Source organism: Manis pentadactyla, chromosome 9, assembly GCF_030020395.1.
Source record: "Manis pentadactyla isolate mManPen7 chromosome 9, mManPen7.hap1, whole genome shotgun sequence".
NCBI classification, from domain to species: domain Eukaryota; kingdom Metazoa; phylum Chordata; class Mammalia; order Pholidota; family Manidae; genus Manis; species Manis pentadactyla.
This window is the reverse complement of record NC_080027.1, coordinates 56,917,090-56,936,766: the sequence shown is the minus strand read 5'-3', so window position 1 is coordinate 56,936,766 and position 19,677 is coordinate 56,917,090. Positions and strand designations below refer to the sequence as shown.

Genomic DNA, 19,677 nt, shown 5'->3' with positions numbered 1-19,677 from the left:
GTCAAACACACCAATCAACAGGTCCTCCCCTAAGTACAGTCTAGAACTGTTCACAGTGAGCCTCTCCTCTAGACCTAAAGATACAGCTCATCCTTCACAGCCCAGCCTGAACTTCCTTGGTATATGGCACACTGATTAAAACTCCAAGCTACACCCTTTACTCATTATGAGATCCTGACAAGTCGCTTATTTTCTATCAAAGAATAACTCAGAGATGATAAATTAAAAGTGCAGTTGAATAGCATTATTCATATGCTATCAGGTAGATTGGTCGCACTGAACGAAGAAGTAGAATTTGAAATAGAAATGGACCAGTCTTGAAATATAGAAATATAAGTATTCTTTTTTAAAAATATTGAGTCATAATAGACATTTAACATGTTTCAGGTATACATGATTCAATATTCATATATTCATACAATGATCACCACAATAAGTCAACATCCACCACCATGTATAGTCACAAAATTATTTTTCTCATGATGAGAACTTGTTTTACTCAGTAACTTTCAAATTAACCCCTCTTATTAATTTGCTATACAATTGGCTATTATAAATAATGCTTCAGTGAACATGGGATGCAGGTATCTTTTTAAGTTAGTGCTTTCATTTTCTTTGGATAAATACCCAGAAGTGATATAGCTAGAACATATGGTAGCTGTATTTTTAATTTTTTGAGGAACTTCCATATTGTTTTCCATAGTGCCTGCACCAATTTATATTCCTGTCAAAACCAATTTATATTCCCATCAATGCATGAGGGTTCCCTTTTCTCCATATTCTCACCAACGATTATTTCTTCTCTTTTTGATGACAGCCATTCTAACCACAGTAAGGTAATATCTCACTGGTTTTGCAAATCCCTGATGATTAGTGATACTGAGCACCTTTTCATGTATGTATTTCTCATCTGCATGTCTTCTTTATAAAGTGTTACTTTTGTTCCCTTGAATAAGATAACTGGCAGAAGGCTATCAAGGAGGGCAGCTTAAACAATCTGCTGTTGAGCAAGCTGTCTGGGTCATCATGAAAAGTAATTTCAGTTACTGACACAATCTCTTGAGAAACCTTGTGACCTCTGCTGTCTGTCTCTGTAAATGGCCAATGTCATTCTACCAGTTCCTCCACTTGAATAAGCCAGGAATGTAGCATGATGAAAGCAGCCCCTCCTTGTGTCAGTTTGGGTCTTCTGTGAGGCAGCTTTCAAGATGGAGTTACAAAAAAGTTATTAGGGGTACTGTCTGTGAAAGATAAAGGGGAAAGTGAACACAGATTAAAGATGGTGGCGTGAGAGGAGAGACAGAGGCTTCCTCCTATAACTGGATACAATTAGAAAATATAGTTGGCGCAACTAATCCTGAGAGAGCAACAGGAAAGAGGATGGCGTCAGACTGCACACACCTGCAGAAAAGAGCAGACCTCACCAAACGGGGTAGCGTACCAGAGCTATGGCTCCGCGGGACCAGAGCCCTTCCCCCACTCCAGCTCACGGTGGGAGGAAGAGAAACAGAGCAGGGAGGGAGTGGAGGTCTGGGACTGCTGAATACCTAGCTCCGGAGATCTGCTCTGGGAGCACAAACCTACATTTCATGGTGCTTTCATGAGACTCGCATGACTATTGGGTTGGAAAGTTAATACAGGCAGAGTTCCTGGGGAGACTGGAATTCCAGCCGCTTGTGGAAATCAGGGATCCATATCTGGCTACTCTGGGACAAAAACTTATACCTGTGTGCTTGGCCCACTGGTTCAGGCAGTGGGGACAGGCACAGCAGCCGGGAAGCAGGGAACAGCTATTTCCTCCCCCGAGGCACCAAAACCACTCCCCTGTGACTCCCAACATCACTTCAGGGGCTCAGCAGCTCCAGAGACTAGAGCTTCTGGGCACTAGAGGGCGCCATATACAATCATGAAACGCCAAAGGAACCTTGTCCAGAGTAAAATTATTAATACAACTCCAGAGAAAGATTTAAATGATATGGACCTCGTGACTCTTCCTGAAAGGGAGTTCAAAATAAAAATCATCAACAGTTTAATGGAGGTACGGAAAGACATTCAAGAACTCAGGAATGAATTCAGGTCAGAGATCCAATCATTGAAGAGCATGATGGAGGGTATTAAAAGCAGGTTGGATATGGTGGAGGAGACAATAAATGAAATAGAAACTAGAGAAGAGGAATACAAAGAAGCTGAGGTGCAGAGAGAAAAAAGGATCTCTAAGAAAGAAAGAATATTGAGAGAACTGTGTGACCAATCCAAGCGGAACAATATTGGCATTATAGGGATACCAGAAGAAGAGAGAGAGAAAGAGACGGAAAGTGTCTCTGAGGAGGTAGTTGCTGAAAACTTCCCCAATCTGGGGAAGGAGATAGTCTCTCAGGCCATGGAGATCCACAGATCCTCCTACAAAAGGGACCCAAGGAAGACAACACCAAGACACATAGTAATTAAAATGGGAAAGATCAAGGACAAGGATAGACTGTTAAAAGCAGCCAGAGGCAGAAATAAGATCACATACAAAGGAAAGCCCATCAGACTAACAACAGACTTCTCAGCAGAAACCTTACAGGCCAGAAGGGAGTTGCATGATGTATTTAATGCCATGAAGCAGAAGGGCCTGGAACCAAGATTACTTTATCCGGCGAGATTATCATTTACATTTGAAGGAGGGATTAAACAATTTCCAGATAAGCAAAAGCTGAGAGAGTTTACCTCCCACAAATCATCTCTGCAGTCTATTTTGGAGGGACTGCTATAGATGGAAGTCTTCCTAAGGTTTAATAGCTGTCACCAGAGGTAATAAAACCACAGTAAAGAAAGTAGAACAGCTAATTATGAAGCAAATGCAAAATTAAATTAACTACCCCCAAAGTCAATGAAGGGATAGACAAAAAGCACAGAATTTGATACCTAATATATAAAGAATGAAGGAGGAAGAAAAAGGAGGAGAAATAGAAAAGAACCTTTAGATTGTATTTGTAACAGCATACTAAGTGAGTTAAGTTAGACTCTTAGATAGTAAGGAAAGTAACCTGGAACCTTTGGTAACCATGAATTTAAAGCCTAAAATGGCAATAAGTACATACCTATTGAAAATCACCCTAAATGTAAATGGACTGAATGCACCAATGAAAAGACATAGAGTAACTGAATGGATAAAAAAGCAAGACCCATCTATATGCTGCTTACAAGAGACTCACCTCAAACCCAAAGACGTGGACAAACTAAAAGTCAAGAGATGGAAAAAGATATTTCATGCAAACAACAGGGAGAAAAAAGCAGGTGCTGCAGTACTTGTATCAGACAAAATAGACTTCAAAACAAAGAAAGTGACAAGAGATAAAGAAGGACATTACATAATGACAAAGGGCTCAGTCCAACAAGAGGATATAACCATTATAAATATATATGCACCCAACACAGTAGCACCAGCATATGTGAAACAAATACTAACAGAACTGAAGGAGGAAATAGAATGCAATGCATTCATTTTAGGAGACTTCAACACACCATTCACTCCAAAGGACAGATCCACCAGACAGAAAATAAGGACACAGAGGCTCTGAACAACACACTAGAACAGATGGACCTAATAGACATCTACAGAACTCTACACCCAAAAGCAACAGGATACACATTCTTCTCAAGTGCACATGGAACATTCTCTAGAATAGACCACATACGAGGCCGCAAAAAGAGCCTCAGTAAATTCAAAAAGACTGAAATTCTACCTACCAGCTTTTCAGTCCACAAAGGTATAAAATTAGAAATAAATTGTACAAAGAAAGCGAAAAGGCTCACAAATACATGGAGGCTTAACAACATGCTCCTAAATAATCAATGGATCAATGACCAAATTAAAATGGAGATTCAGCAATATATGGAAATAAATGACAACAACAACACAAAGCCCCAACTACTGTGGGATACAGCAAAAGCAGTCTTAAGAGGAAAGTATATAGCAATCCAGGCATATTTAAAGAAGAAAGAACAAACCCAGTTGAATAGTCTAACGTCACAATTATCAAAATTGGAAAAAGAAGAACAAATGAGGCCTAAAGTCAGCAGAAGGAGGGACATAATAAAGATCAGAGAAGAAATAAATAAAATTGAGAAGAATAAAACAATAGAAAAAAATCAATGAAACCAAGAGCTGGTTCTTTGAGAAAATAAACAAAATAGATAAGCCTCTAGCCAGACTTATTAAGAGGAAAAGAGAATCAACACACATCAACAGAATTAGAAACGAGAAAGGAAACATCATGACGGACCCCACAGAAATACAAAGAATTATTAGAGACTACTATGAAAACCTATATGCTAAGCTGGAAAACCTAGAAGAAATGGACAACTTCCTAGAAAAATACAACCTTCCAAGACTGACCAAGGAAGAAACACAAAATCTAAACAAACCAATTACCAACAAAGAAATTGAAGCAGTAATCAAAAAACTACCAAAGAACAAAACCCCCGGGCCAGATGGATTTACCTCGGAATTTTATCAGACATACAGAGAAGATATAATACCCATTCTCCTTAAAGTTTTCCAAAAAATAGAAGAGGAGGGAATACTCCCAAACTCATTCTATGAAGCCAACATCACCTAATACCAAAACCAGGCAAAGACCCCATCAAAAAAGAAAATTACAGACCAATATCCCTGATGAATGTAGATGCAAAAATATTCAACAAAATATTAGCAAACCAAATTCAAAAATACATCAAAAGGATCATACAGCATGACCAAGTGGGATTCATCCCAGGGATGCAAGGATGGTACAACATCTGAAAATCCATCAACATCATCTACCACATAAACAAAAAGAAAGACAAAAACCACATGATTATCTCCATAGATGCTGAAAAAGCATTCAACAAAATTCAACATCCATTCGTGATAAAAACTCTCAACAAAATGGGTATAGAGGGCAGGTACCTCAACATAATAAAGGCCATATATGATAAACCCACAGCCAACATCATACTGAACAGTAAGAAGCTGAAACCTTTTCTTCTGAGATCGGGAACAAGACAGGGATGCCCACTCTCCCCACTGTTATTCAACATAGTACTGGAGGTCCTAGCCACGGCAATTAGACAAAACAAAGAAATACAAGGAATCCAGATTGGTAAAGAAGAAGTTAAACTGTCACTATTTGCAGGTGACATGATATTGTACATAAAAAACCCTAAAGACTCCACTCCGAAACTACTAGAACTGATATCGGAATACAGCAAAGTTGCAGGATACAAAATTAACACACAGAAATCTGTGGCTTTCCTATACACTAACAATGAACTAATAGAAAGAGAAATCAGGAAAACAATTCCATTCACAATTGCATCAAAAAGAATAAAATACCTAGGAATAAACCTTACCAAGGAAGTGAAAGACCTATACCCTGAAAACTATAAGACACTCTTAAGAGAAATTAAAGAAGACACTAACAAATGGAAACTCATCCCATGCTCTTGGCTAGGAAGAATTAATATTGTCAAAATGGCCATCCCGCCCAAAGCAACATACAGATTTGATGCAATCCCTATCAAATTACCAACAACATTCTTCAACGAGTTAGAACAAATAGTTCAAAAATTCATATGGAAACACCAAAGACCCCGAATAGCCAAAGCAATCCTGAGAAGGAAGAATAAAGTGGGGGGGATCTCGCTCCCCAACTTCAAGCTCTACTACAAAGCCACAGTAATCAAGACAGTTTGATACTGGCACAAGAACAGAGCCACAGACCAGTGGAACAGAATAGAGACCCCAGACATTAACCCAAACATATATGGTCAATTAATATATGATAAAGGAGCCATGGACATACAATGGGGAAATGACAGTCTCTTCAACAGATGGTGCTGGCAAAACTGGACAGCTACATGTAAGAGAATGAAACCGGATCACTGTCTAACCCCATACACAAAAGTAAATTCGAAATTGATCAAAGACCTGAATGTAAGTCATGAAAATAAACCTCTTAGAAATAAACATGAGCAACTTCTTCATGAACATATCTCCCCAGGCAAGGGAAACAAAAGCAAAAATGAACAAGTGGGACTATATCAAGCTGAAAAGCTTCTGTACAGCAAAGGACACCATCAATAGAACAAAAAGGTACCCTACAGTATGGGAGAATATATTCATAAATGACATACCGATAAAAGGTTGACATCCAAAATATATAAAGAGCTCACACACCTCAGCAAACGAAAAGTAAATAATCCAATTAAAAAATGGACAGAGGAGCTGAACAGACATTTCTCCAGAAGAAATTCAGATGGCCAACAGACACATGAAAAGATGCTCCACATCGCTTGTCATCAGAGAAAAGCAAATTAAAACCACAATGAGATATCAACTCACATCAGTAAGGATGGCTACCATCCAAAAAACAAACAACAACAAATGTTGGCAAGGTTGCAGAGAAAAGGGAACCCTCCTACACTGCTGGTGGGAATGCAAATTAGTTCAACCATTGTGGAACGCAGTATGGAGGTTCCTCAAAAAGCTCAAAATAGAAATACCATTTGACCCAGGAATTCCACTTCTAGGAATTAACCCTAAGAATGCAGCAGCCCAGTTTGAAAAAGACAGATGCACCCCTATGTTTATCGCAACACTATTTACAATAGCCAAGAAATGGAAGCAACCTAAGTGTCCATCAATAGACGAATGGATAAAGAAGATGTGGTACATATACACAATGGAATATTATTCGGCCATAAGACGAAAACAAATCCTACCATTTGCAACAACATGGATGGAGCTAGAGGCTTTATGCTCAGTGAAATAAGCCAGGTGGAGAAAGACAAGTATCAAATGATTTCATTCATATGTGGAGTATAAGAACAAAGAAAAACTGAAGGAAAAAAACAGCAGCAATATCAAAGAACCCAAGAATGGACTAACAGTTACCAAAGGGAAAGGGACTGGGCAGGAGGGGTGGGAAGGGAGGGATAAGGGCAGGGAAAAAGAATGGGGGCCTTACAATTAGCATGTATAACGTGGGGGGTGTGGCTGTGCAACACAGAGAAGACAAGTAGTGAGTCTACAGCATCTTACTACGCTGATGGACAGTGACTGTAATGGGGTTTGTGGGGGGGACTTGGTGAAGGGGGGAGTCTAGTAACCATAATGTTCTTCATGTAATTGTAGATTAATGATAATAAAATGAATTTAAAAAAAGATAAAGGGGATAGTGCACAGGAGTAGGTGGAAAAAGCCTTCATACCATTATGCAGGTCTAATATCTGTGCTGAGATGAAGACGAAAAAACTGGATAGCAAAAGCCTCAGACTATAGTACAACTCTGAGAAAGATTCTGTCAACCCAACAGAGAGCCCCAAAGACTTCTGCCTTTCTCAGCTATTTTCTGGAGTTGTCTAAGGAAAGCATGGAATAACCTTGAATACTGCAGCAGATCCCTGAGATGCAACAGGTGGAGCATGTTGGCTGAATACATTCTTCATAGCAGGTGTGAGTTGTCTCTCTCTCTTTCAGAGGGTCTGAGCAGTCTCATCTCCATGGCAACCATACTTTTTGGTCAAAACTCACCTTCCTGAGATTTATCAGTTCTTTTTGCTGTGCAACAAGTCAGTTTAAAAATCAGCAGCTTTGAAAAAATAAATATTTATTTCTCATATATTTGAGAGTTGGCTCTGTTGGCACTGATGCCTTCAGCTAGATTTGTTCACATATTTGAGAGGTGGGTGGCTGTTGTCTGATCTAGACTGGTCTCCGTTAGAGCAACTAGCTCTAGCTTCTGGTGTCTCTCGTCCTCCAGCAGGCTAGCGTGGATGTGTCCTTCTCTCACAATGTCAGAAGCACAAAAGAAAGCAAATGGAATACACAAGGCCTCTTGAGGGCTAGGCTTAGAACAGTATTCTTTCACTTCTGCCCCACTGTATTGGCCAAATCAAGTCACAAGGTTAAGCCCAATTAAGTGGCAGCCCATCACTGGATGGCACTGCAAAGTTATATGGTAAAGACCATGGACACAGGGAAGAGTGAAGGAATGAAGCCATACTTGCAAACCACCACATAATCCAGGCTGATCATGAAGACTTAGTCTCTCTTTTCAATAGATAGCACAGCCAAATTTCAGGTAATAATGTCAGCACCTGGAAATAAGAAACCACAAGGCAATAAGTATAATGATATTGAAAAATATCTTATGAAATACTTGAAAATGATTTTATATCCAGTTGTCTCAGCGGTCTAGATGCAATCAGGAGAATAAGTCCCATGAATCAGTTGGCCAACTTTAGATAAACAGCCTTTTTTCTTAAGTGATTATTCTAACTTTCCTAAAGCATTTATAATGAAATGTATTAGCTATTGCACAGATTCTGTCTTAGCAGGCCCATAAATAATTGAGGGCAATTTTATTACCTAGAATCATTTTAACTAATGCATTTACATTTGTCTCTTGGGCCTCTACAGCTTGAGTTTATTTTCTATTTGGCTGTAATCAGGGATAAGCATGTTTGGAAACATGAGGGTTAGAATTCTTGGTTAAACCAGTGAGATCTGGTGGTAAGTTATGCCATTGAGCTATTAACAAAATATGAGTACCTGGGGGAAGGAATTACCCTACGCCATGGTCTCTAGGTGGGAGAACAACAATGTAGTCCACACATAGTTCAAAGGCCTAGTCTGAACTAATGAAGTCAGGTTTGATTCACAGAGATTTGTGTATTATGAAAAGGCAGAGGGGCTTTACAGTGCATCTCCCCAGAGTCACAGGGCACCACAGAGATCAGGTGAGAAAATTCTTCCCCAACGTGACATTGAAAACAGCCACATACCACACACACGACCACCCTTAGAAAACCCCAGTTCTGACAGCATCAATCCTGAGACTTCCAACACCACCCACAGGTTACAGTCCCCAAACTCAGAGAGCCAACTCCAAAACACAGACCTGGACTTCCTTTTGCGCCCCTTACCTTTTCTGAAGAAACCGAAATAAAATTAATAAAAGCAGTCCAATTGGCAAGACAGATCCAATAACGGAAAGAATGATGTACAAAACAGTTGTATGCTCTGAATCTGCATAGAGAAAGAGAAGGAGAACATTAAGAAACCTACTCACAGGGGCCTAAGAGACCACACAACTTCTGCTAGGATCTGTGTGGGTGTATGTCGTTTTTCCCATCAGAAATGTAACTACTGACCCTCTGTCACACATCTTGGCATCTTCCATGCCCATCATGTTCACCTCCACATATCATATCAGTGTGTTCAGCACTTGCCAGAAATACACTGCAGTGTCAAACACCACATACCATATACACATGCCATGCCCTGTTCATACTACTACACCACCCGATGTCATTTATATACTGCTACAGACTGAAGGTCTGTGTCCCCACCCAAAGTCCCAAGTTGAAATCCTATTGCCGGATGTGATGGTGTTAGGTGGTGGGGCTCGTGAAATGGATTAGTGCCCTTATAAAAGAGGCCCTGGATAGATCCCTCAGCCCTTCCACCATATGAGGATACAATGAGAAGTCTGCAACCTGGAAGAGGGCCCTCACCCAAACTATGCTGGCACACTGATCTTAGACTTTCAGCCCTCCAGAACTAAAAGAAATTAAATGCTGTTGTTTATAAGCCACCCAGTCTGTGGCAGTTTGTTATAGCAGCCCAAATAGACCAAGACATATGTATCACCCAGACCAACCCCTTACACCACACATATAAAGCATAGCTCCATTTCATACTCCCTATGCCCTATACATACCCAACACACATACACACACACACACACACACACACACACACACACACACACAATCACTAGCCCTTACTTCCAGGAACAACTCCTCTCTCTCTACAGGACCATCCCAGTCCCCATCTGGCAGACCCAGACCACATCCCTGGTGGCCTCCAGTCAGCCCCTGTCCTCCTTACCTCTCTCAGTGCCCACTAGATGCATTTAACCAGGAGGATCATCCTACCCAGGACCAGAGCCATGACATGGCCAGAAGCCAGGATATGAGCTCAATGAACCTCATCCCACCAACAGAAAGGGCTCTATAGCGAGCTGTGTTATCTTAAGCTAAGGATCCAGTGTGCCTGGGGAAAGCCCTGGGTATGTGCAGGACTATCCTACTATGGCCTCCCCATCTTGGGCACAAACCATAAGACAGAACCACTGATTCAGCCTCTACCAACCAACAGTTTGCAGTGGACCTGGACCTTGACCAGAATTGTGGCTGGCAGGGCTGGGTTCCTGGCCCCCGACAGACCCTTATCCTTAGAAGACACGGACAGGATTTTGTCCCTTGTCTCGTAGCAGCTGGCCATATAGACCACTGAGATCATTAAAACTGCCATGAGCTAAGCTAACAGGTAGCTCTGTTTCCACCTGAGAACCATCGTCACCACTCTTCAGCCATTAGACTGTCTGCCCCAGCTTAGCGACCTAGTCTAGACTGCTGACTCTGGGGCTGAGCTAGACCTGACCAAGCTTTCTCTCCTTCCCCATTGGCTCCCATCTTCCCCTTGACCACCAGGGAACCACTTTTGTTACACCTCCTCAAGATGAAGAGTGGGGGGATGTCCAGGAGGATGCTTACCTATCATAGTCAGAGTGAAGTTTAGCCTCTGGGAGGCATGCAAGGATATATGCCATATCTCACACTGGTAGATGGTCACATTATCTTCCAGAGAGGGGTTCAGGCTCAAGAAGCTAGTGATATTAAATGTACCATCCTCATTCTTCACGGCAGGAGTAGTGTTGACACCCTCAGAAAACTCCAGATACTGGGGTTTCTTCCAGGTCCATTTTTTCCACGTTATATTAATGTCCTTTGGGTAAAACCCACTTGATGTACATGAAATGTGTTTCTTTTGATTTTCTTTCATCATGGCTTGGTCTAGGAATAAGCGGCTGACCGGGTAAGCTGCCGGGGAGAGAAGTCATACCTTGAGAATAGGAAGTTAATAGCTTATTATCAGTCCAAAGACGGGCCGACAGCAAACCTTCAGGAAAGGTGAGTAAACTGAATGGAATTCCTCTTAGGCTGAATATCCTGGCTAGGCTGGTCCCGGTTCCAGCAGGGTGCTAATACCATCACCCCTACTCTCAGAACAGTTTTATAAAACAGAGCTTTGTGTTTTTTAATAAAAAAGCTACTTTGTGTCAAAGACACCCCTGAGAATCTGAGGAAAGCCTTGGAACACTGTTGTAGAGATGGCTGATTGCTGCCAATTTAGATTTTTCAGTGACACATCCACATTGAAGTTACACCTCCCGGCCTCCACTGCAGCTGGGTATAGGCATGGGAGCCGACGGTCTAGTGGTTTGGATGTAATCAGAAGTGGCGAGAGCAACTTCCAGGAGGTATCCCTAAATGACAGGGGTATTTGAAAGGAAAGGACTTGTCCTTCTCTCCCTCTCCCATTCCTCCTTCCTACAGAATGACTGGAATACCAGGTGATGGCTAGAGATGGAGAAGCCACTCCCTAACATCAGGTGGAAGCTACATGTAGAGGACAGCAAAGTGACAAGATAAAAGGATCCTACATCCCAGATAATCACAGAACTGCCATACCTGCCCTGGGCTGGCTATATTTGTGTAAAAGAAAAATAAACTACCTCTTTAAAAGCCCCTGCTGACTTCTAGTTTCCCCTCTGACAGGTAAAGATCCTCAAAGTTGTCACATCTAGCCTCATAACAAAAAAAAAAAAAAAAAAGCTGAACTGGACAAAGAGCAAATCCACAGCTTTCCTTTAATCCATCAGAGAGCTGAGGTGACAGGACAAACCAGCACCCTGAAAACTAGAAAGACAGGCAGACTGAGAGAATCACAACTGAGATTATATTACCTTATGCAGAAGCTGCTGGAGCCATAAACAGGTAGACACACTTCAGCAGGAACTCTGACAAAGTGTTAAAGGATGAGTGTGGACTAGCTTGAGAGCAAAAAAATTCCTGGGGTGTTAGGAGGGCCACCACACTTTCATGGCTTTTACCTCCAGGAACCCCACGAGGTTCTCTCAGAGAAGAGTCAAGAAAAATCACCTCCTCTTTTGGACAGGGGAAGGAAAAAGTAACCATTTAAAAATATACCTGGTGCATTCTCTATAACAAAGGATGCTCTCAAGGGACAAGACATTGCCGGAGACTTATGTGACCCGGGAGAAGGATGATTAGCCAGCCCCAGCCCCCACTAGCCTTTCTGTCTCACCTAGGAACACTTCTAAAGGTCACAGCCCAGGGGCTCAGGCCACTCAAAAAAATGAGATTTAATCATAAGATTACAGATTGCTTTCTCTCCTCAACACTCTCCCACCACATCAAAAGGCCTCCAGTATTAAAACAGTACATTACAACAGAGAACACTTCAAGACAGTGATTCTATTTAAGAACAAGTTCATAGGGAAACTCAAAGAAAATGGAAGGGGGAAAAGAGACACTAGAGGAAACTGAAGTCTTCAACATTAAGCAGAGCCCAAATCCTAACCAAGTTAACATAGGATCTCAGACTAAAAGCCTATTTACCTCAGTTCTTATTACCCAATATAAAATATCTGACTTTCAACAAAAATTTACAAAGCATGTTGAAAAGTATGAAAAGACAAAGCAAGCATTAGAACCAGACTCTGGTAATGACACCGATTTTGGAATTATCAGATAGGGAATTTCAAACACCCATGGTTAAAATGTTAAGCGCACCAATGGGAAAAGCAGCCAACACCCAGGAACATATGAATGATGTAAGCAGAGAGAAGGAAAACCTAAGAACCAAAAGAAATGCTAAAAATCAAAAACACTACGAAAGAAATGATGAATGCCTTTGATGGGACTCCCTGGTACACTGAACACTGTCAAGGGAAAAGCAGCTAGCCTGATTTTTGAAATTACATTTTGAAGAACTGAAACACAAAGAGAAAAAAAGAAGGTGGGGGGAAGCAGAATGGGAACAGAATATCCAAGAACTGTGGGACAATTGCAAAAGGTATAAACATAAATGTAATGTGAATACCAGAAGAAGAAAAGAGAAAGAAGCAGAAGAAATATTTTGAAAATTAATAGCTGAGAATTTTCCAGAAATAATGACAGACACCAAAGCATAGACCCAGAAATCTTGGAGAATACCAAGCAGGAAAAACACCAAAAAAATCTGTATCTAGGCATATTATATCCAAAAAGCAGAAAAACAAAAAAGAAAAATCTCGAAAGAAGCCATAGGGGGAAAAAAAACTGACTTATAGAAGAACAAGGATAAGAATGACACTGGACTCCTTAAATGGAAGCAAGAAGAGAGAATGAAACATCTGAACTATTTAAGGAAACAACAAATCTAGAATCCTGTGTCTGAAAAGTTATCCTCCAAAAGTAAAGGATAAATAAAGACTTCCTTGGACAAACAAAAACCAAGGGAATTTGTCACCAGTGAACCTGCCTTGTAAGCTGGTAAAAGTTCTTCAGGAAGAAGAAAAATGGTTAAAAGTCAGAAACTAGAACTACATAAAGAAAGGAAGAGTGTCAGAAAAGGAATATAAGAAGGTAAAATAAAACATTAATTTTCTTATGCTTAATTGATCTAATAGATCACCGTTCATTCAAAATAATAATAGCAACAATATACTGGGTGGTATAGCAGACAGATAAATGAAATGAATGACAGTAATGCTGTAAGAGAGGGAGGGCAGAATTGAGAATACACTGTTTTAAGGTGCCTGTACCACCCATGAAGTGTTATTTGAAAGTGGACTTAGAGTTACTGTAAATTTACACTGCAATCTCTGGGGCAATCACTAAGAAAAAATTTTTAAATAAGTATAAGGAATACAGAGAGGGGAGAACATGTAATCAGGTAAAATGTTCAATTAAAACCACAGAAGGCATTAAAAATACTTAGGTATAACTGTAACAAAATAGGTACTGGATCTACATGAAGAAAACTATAGAACTCTGATGAAAGATCTAAATAAATGAAGAGATAGTCTGTGTTCATGAATAAGAAGAATTAATATGGTTAAGATGTCAATTCTTTCCAACTGAATGTCAATTCTTTCCAATTTTGAATGATAGATTCAATGCAATCAAACTCCTAGGAAGTATTTTGTTGATATCAAGAAACTGATTCTGACGTTTATACAGAAAGGCAAAAGGCCCAGAATAGCTAACACAATACTGAAGAAGATCAGCAATAGTGGACTTCAAGACTTCTACACAAACAGACTTCAAGACTTCCTAGAAAGCTATAGTAGCCAGATAGTACAGTGTGGGAACTCAGTCCTATCTTTGCAATTTTTCTGTAAATCTAAAACTGTTCTAAAAAATAAAGTCTATTAATATTTTTAAAAACTTTTATTTTAGGCTGTCAGTTGCAAAGGAAATGAATCCTAATATATATCACCCCACCAAGTAAATCTGTACAAAACATCTTAAGTCTCAAGTACAAATTTAGAGAGCTATAGACACTGCCCCCCTTAATAGGCTGAGTTGTGACCCCTCAAATTTTATATGTCTGAAGTCTTAACCCTAGTCTCTCAGATTGTGACTGTACTTGGAGACAGGGTCTTTAATGAGGCAATTAAGTTTAAAATGAGGTAATTAAGTTGGGCCCTAATCTAATATGACTGATGTCTTTATAAGAAGAGATTAGGACACACATGCACAGAGGGAAGGACATGTGAAGACACAGGAAGAAGATGGCCACCCAACAAAAAGGCCTCAGGAAGAAATCAACCTGCTGATACCTTAATCTCAGACTTCTGGATTCCAGAATATATGAGAAAATAACTTTCTATTACTTAAGCCACCCCATCAGTGTTATGTTGTTAAGGCAGCCCTCGAAAACAAATACTCCCCCAAGTTCATCCACTTACCTCAGACCAGTTTATAATAGAAGAAAGGGGGTACAAAGAGGTGTTTGGGGGATATTGTTGTTTTAAGTCTTAGCTGAGTACCTACCTCAGAACAGCACTCAGCGAGGTATTTGCATACATTCTTATATGTAATCTTCAGAACACTAGGAGGTAGGTATGATTTAGCACCCAATTTTGTACATGGGAAAATTGAGGCCCAAAGATGTTAAATGGCTGGCTCGACCACCCAGTTTGGAAGGAGCAAAATGGGAACAGGACTCAGCTCTGTGGAGCCAGAGCCCAGCGTCTCTCTCCCAGCTACCTTTCAAACACCTCTTCAAGGAACACTGACTGTCCACACACTAGGTGAATTATATAAAAAGTGCTATAGCTTACTGAGCACTCACCCTGGGCCAAGCACTATACGAAGCATTCTACCTGCACTTCTGCATACTCTTCCCTATGTCAGTCCTCTCAGGTAAGTACTATCACATTTGTTTAGAGGGAAAAGCAGTGAGGTTCAGTGTGATTAATTACTTGCTCAAAGTTGTCTGTCTGCCTATGGAAGCCCAGGACCACGCCCATGTCTACCTGACTCCTAGGCCCATGCCCTAAACCTCCACTCCACTCAGCCCATCCACATACCCACCCCAGGCCTCAGCACCACAGGAACCACAGGGCGTTACCCTCAGGCACTCACCGACAACCTCCAGCCAGACTCTTCCCAGTGCCTTCTGAGGGGTGATTACCACCTCACATCGGTACTCTCCTGCTTCCCCCAGCTGGACTCGTGGCAGTTGCAATGAGGCGTCCCCCCTCGTCAGCCTCCGCGGCAACACTATGGCCCCAGATCGGAATGCCTCTTGATGGTTTCCAAAAAACTCAAATAGTTTCACCTCTCTTTCAGAGGCCTGACTCTTCCGAAACCAGGTGATACCCATAATCCTGATGTCCACGTGTGAGAAACAAGACACCTTGCAGAAAATGGTGGCATTGTCATTCAGGAATACTCTCTGAGTCGTCCCTGCCATCTCCACTTCCAGAGCACCTGTGGCAATAAGAGAACTCTGTTATGGGAAATCCTTGGGAAAAGCATAGGCATGGTACTCTCAAACACTTCCACAGTGTTCGAAACAAATTCCTTTTTTTCAGGGAGAGAGGGCAGATTCAGGTACAGAGGCCCTCTGTTCATGGTTCTTTTTTAATCCACATGAGATCCTCCAATTTTGTTCTCCTTTTTTCAAGATAGTTTTGGCTATTCTCTCCCTTGCAATTGCATAGGAATTTTAGAATCAGCTTATAAGTTTCTACAAAGTCAGCTGAGATTCTTGTAGGAACTGCACTGACTCTGTAGATCAATTTGTGGAGTGCTGCCACGTTAACAATGTTGTCTTCTGATCCATGAATGTGTTTTGGGGATGTGCTATGGATTGAATGTTTCTGTTTCCCCAAAATTCATATATTGAGGAGAGGACTAATCCCCAGCATGATGGCATATGAAGGTGGGGCCTGTGAGAGGTAATTAGGTCAGGAGGGTGGAGCCCTCATTAATGGTCTTAGAACAGACATGAGAGAGAGAATGTCTCTTTTTCACACATGAGGATACAGTAACATAGAGGATATTGATCTACAGGACAGGAAGAGGCGCCTCACTAGGAACCAAATCAGGCAGCACCTTGATCTTGGACTTCCCAGACTCCAGAACTGTAAGAAATAAATTTCTGCTTTTAAGCAGCTCAGTGTAAGGTATTTATTATGGCAGCCTGAGCAGACTAAGACACAATGTTTTTCTATTTCATTTATTTAATCTTCTTTAATTCCTTTCAATAGTTTTACAGTTTTCAGAGTGCAGGTTTTGTGCTGCTTTTGTTAAATTCCTAAGTATCTTCTTCTATTTGATAGTATCATAAGTAGAATTGATTTAATTTTACTTTTGGATTGCTCATTGCAAGTGTATAGAAATACTATTTATTCTTTTTTTATTTTTGTTTCCCTCCCCACTCAGGCAATCATTCTAAGATGTTTAACGTCTTAATTTTGTTCTCTTTTAAACTGTCGTTTTGTTTCTCAAACTTACAGAAGCGTCATTGAACTTGGTATTTCTTCTCTTAGCACTATTCTTTCAAGACCTTTCCACATGGCTATGTGTACAGCTAGTCCATTCCTTGAAGTTGCTGCCCAGTTCTCCAAGGTGAGCGTCCTTGTTTGGCTTATCTACAGCCCTAGGGATGGACACCTGCATGGTCTCCTAGGTGCCACATCCCCCACTACTTGGCATAAAGCAGCCAATCTGGGCCAGTCTAGTGTCACCCTACTGTTGTTTACACTGCTATTCTATGGTCAGTAATGTGTTTAAACATCTCTTCACATGCCTTTCAGCCCTTTGGTTTCCTGCTCGGTAATTAGACAGAAACATCCATCACTGTTCCCAAAGCAGTGAAAGGGAACGTTTGAGTGTCACCATGAGGTTAAAATATTCTGTAAGACTTTAGTAAAGTCAAGATGCCCCACCGATTCGCAGGTGGAGTGTTTTTCTTATTCACCCCATCCCCACTTTTCTTCTCCGTGCCTGCGCCCCGAAGGATGCAAGACGCGCTGTAAGAAATTAAAGTGGCAGCCAGTGCACAGAACCCAAGGAGGCGCTCAGTCTAGGCTCCCCCAAGTGCCGACTGAGCTCGACATTACGCGTCAGTATGGCGGGTGCAGTCCTGAATGCGTAAACGCAGCCAGCATTTCACAAAACGAGAGCTCAGAGTCGGCGCGCTTTAAGGTATAGCTCCAGGGAGCACCTGATACGGGGTGCGGCCCGAAGAGCCCAGCGACAGCCACCCCGCCCCCGCCTTCCCTCCCTCACCCCCCCCCCGCCTTTCCCATCACCACCACCCCCCGCCTTCCCCATCACCCACCACCCCACCCCCGCCTTCCCCATCACCCACCACCCACCCCCGCCTTCCCCATCACCCACCACCACCCCCCGCCATCCTCCCCTCCCCCGCCACCGCCTTCTCCTCTCCCCCCGCCTTCCCCGCCGCCGCCGCCGCGTCCTACCTGCAGTGGGCAGCGTGCGCCACAGACCCAGGACCAGGAGCTGCGCGAAGGCCCACCACGCGCGGCCGGCTGATCCCTCGGCCTTGTCCATAGCCTCGCGCAGCCGGCCGCAGCCGCTAGCCACGGGGGCGGAGCCGCAGTTCCCGTTCTGCGGCTGCGCGGCCGGCTGATCACACCCCGCGAAAGATGGAAGAAGTCCTGCGCTTCGGTCCGGATGAGACGCGGGGGGGCATTGCCACGTCCCAGGTTTTTTACCCCCTCGGCAGCTCTGCGAAGTCGTTTGGGTCACGCCGCTTACCCAGAAAGAAACTTGTGGCGCGCGGCTGGGGTCCGGGGACAGGTCAGCCGTCAAGTACACTTCGTTAACCGAGGCTAGACCCGATTCGCCCGGGCAGCGAAGGAAAATGCACCGGGGTTGGCGACCACGGTTAGTGGAAGCAATGTCCGAGCGCGGCGCACGCGCGGGGAGGTCACTTGTCGTACCACCCACGCGGAAACTCTTGACTTCGAGTGCCCTTCATCGCTGCCTAGCATTGAGAGAGACATGGTACTCAGATGCTGCTTAACATTAAGGTCATGTATGTAAGACACATTATGTCCACCTTGCTTTTGAAACATCACATACAATTCGGAACCATGTTAAAATATACGAAAACACCCAACAAGTCATCAGAATGGTAGGAGAAATACGTAGAAGATACATACAGGACAATATGGCAGAAGCTACCTTGTCAACCAATGTCTATCTTCCCCTTCTTCCTTAATAAAACCACCACTTTCTTTCCTGAGCGCAGGGATTTCCAAAATAAAAAATGACATTTCCAAGCCTAGCTTGGAGCTAATTGTGGCCACTGACCAAGTTCTGACCAAAGTAATATAAATGGAAATGTTATGTGTGACTTATGGGAAACGTCTTCAAAGGGATGGATGTGCTCTTTACCCCTTCCTTCTGCTGGTGGGAATGCAGGTGTAGTGGTTAGAGCTTGAGCAGACATCTTGGACCATAATAAAGCAACACATTAAGGACAAGGGACTGCAAAACAGAGTGGTGCAGGGTCCCTGATTGTAAGGTTGAAAGCACCATTGGGAGGGGTGAGCACATCATACACCGATGACATGCCAAAGTCCCCGGCTGCTGCCCCCTCCCAACCTGAAAAATGTGCCTTGGGCTAGCCAGTCCTCGCGCCGCTGTAAATCTAAGCTCTGCCTCCCCCTACCTTCTTTAAAAACTCGCTGCCTGTCTACTGACGTGGCTTCCCCAGCCTCCATTTCTGGGGACTGGGAAATCTCGCCCGGATATTGTGTTCGAATAAACTACCTGGCCCTTTGTTGTCTCTCTTCGCCTGCTTATTTTGGCTAGAATTTATCTTACATTTGGTGCCGAAAACCGGGAAGGACCATGAGCGTGGAGCCCCGACCGGCCATCGGCGGCCCTGCCCCCCTCCTTCCCTGACCCAGGACTTCAGCCTGCTCTCCACTGCGTGGACTATTTTCCGGTGAGTCCCTCAGTTTCCCCCAGTCTATTTCCCTTCCGAACTCTTTTTCACCTGGTCCGTCCGAAATCGTATATACATCCAGGTTTGGGCATCCAGCCCATCCGTTGCGGGTATCCAGGATACTCGCCCCTGGCCCTGCGGTGTGGGAGACATCCCTCACCCAGGCTCGCAGGCCGTCTCCCCTGACTTGGTGCGCTTGGGACGCTGGGCGCTCCTCTCAGCGGGATTAGTTGGGAAGTGGCACAGACATGGGGAACCAGCCCTCAAAAGTGAAGGCTCAGACCCCCTTGTGGTGTCTCGTT

The 19,677-nt window shown here is 42.8% G+C and overlaps 1 protein-coding gene across 2 annotated transcripts; it reads right to left on the bottom strand.

Moving 5' to 3' along the window:
* Positions 1 to 300: 300 nt before the first annotated feature.
* On the bottom strand, positions 301 to 18,396 carry NCR3LG1 (natural killer cell cytotoxicity receptor 3 ligand 1). Of its 2 annotated transcripts, XR_005025372.2 has the most exons (6): positions 17,880 to 18,151; positions 15,532 to 15,879; positions 10,588 to 10,914; positions 8,928 to 9,055; positions 7,408 to 8,124; positions 301 to 1,241 (listed from the first exon to the last, which is right to left on the bottom strand). XR_005025372.2 is itself a non-coding variant. In XM_057507436.1 (5 exons), the coding sequence occupies exons 1-4, from the start codon at positions 17,968 to 17,970 to the stop codon at positions 8,949 to 8,951; spliced, it is 873 nt and encodes a 290-aa protein (XP_057363419.1). In that variant the 5' UTR covers positions 17,971 to 18,396; the 3' UTR covers positions 6,834 to 8,124; positions 8,928 to 8,948. The 2 variants fall into 2 exon arrangements, 1 of the variants encoding a protein (XP_057363419.1); XM_057507436.1 differs by lacking the exon at positions 301 to 1,241 and having other exon boundaries at positions 6,834 to 8,124; positions 17,880 to 18,396.
* Between the last annotated feature and the right edge of the window lie 1,281 nt (positions 18,397 to 19,677).

Coding starts and splice junctions, on each gene's coding strand:
- NCR3LG1 (XM_057507436.1), bottom strand. CDS start 17,970: ATGGACAAGGCCGAGGGATCAGCCGGCCGCGCGTGGTGGGCCTTCGCG. Junction 15,880..17,879: donor GCGCACGCTGCCCACTGCAG/GTAGGACGCGGC, acceptor TTATTGCCACAG/GTGCTCTGGAAGTGGAGATG. Junction 10,915..15,531: donor AGTCTGGCTGGAGGTTGTCG/GTGAGTGCCTGA, acceptor TCTCCCCGGCAG/CTTACCCGGTCAGCCGCTTA.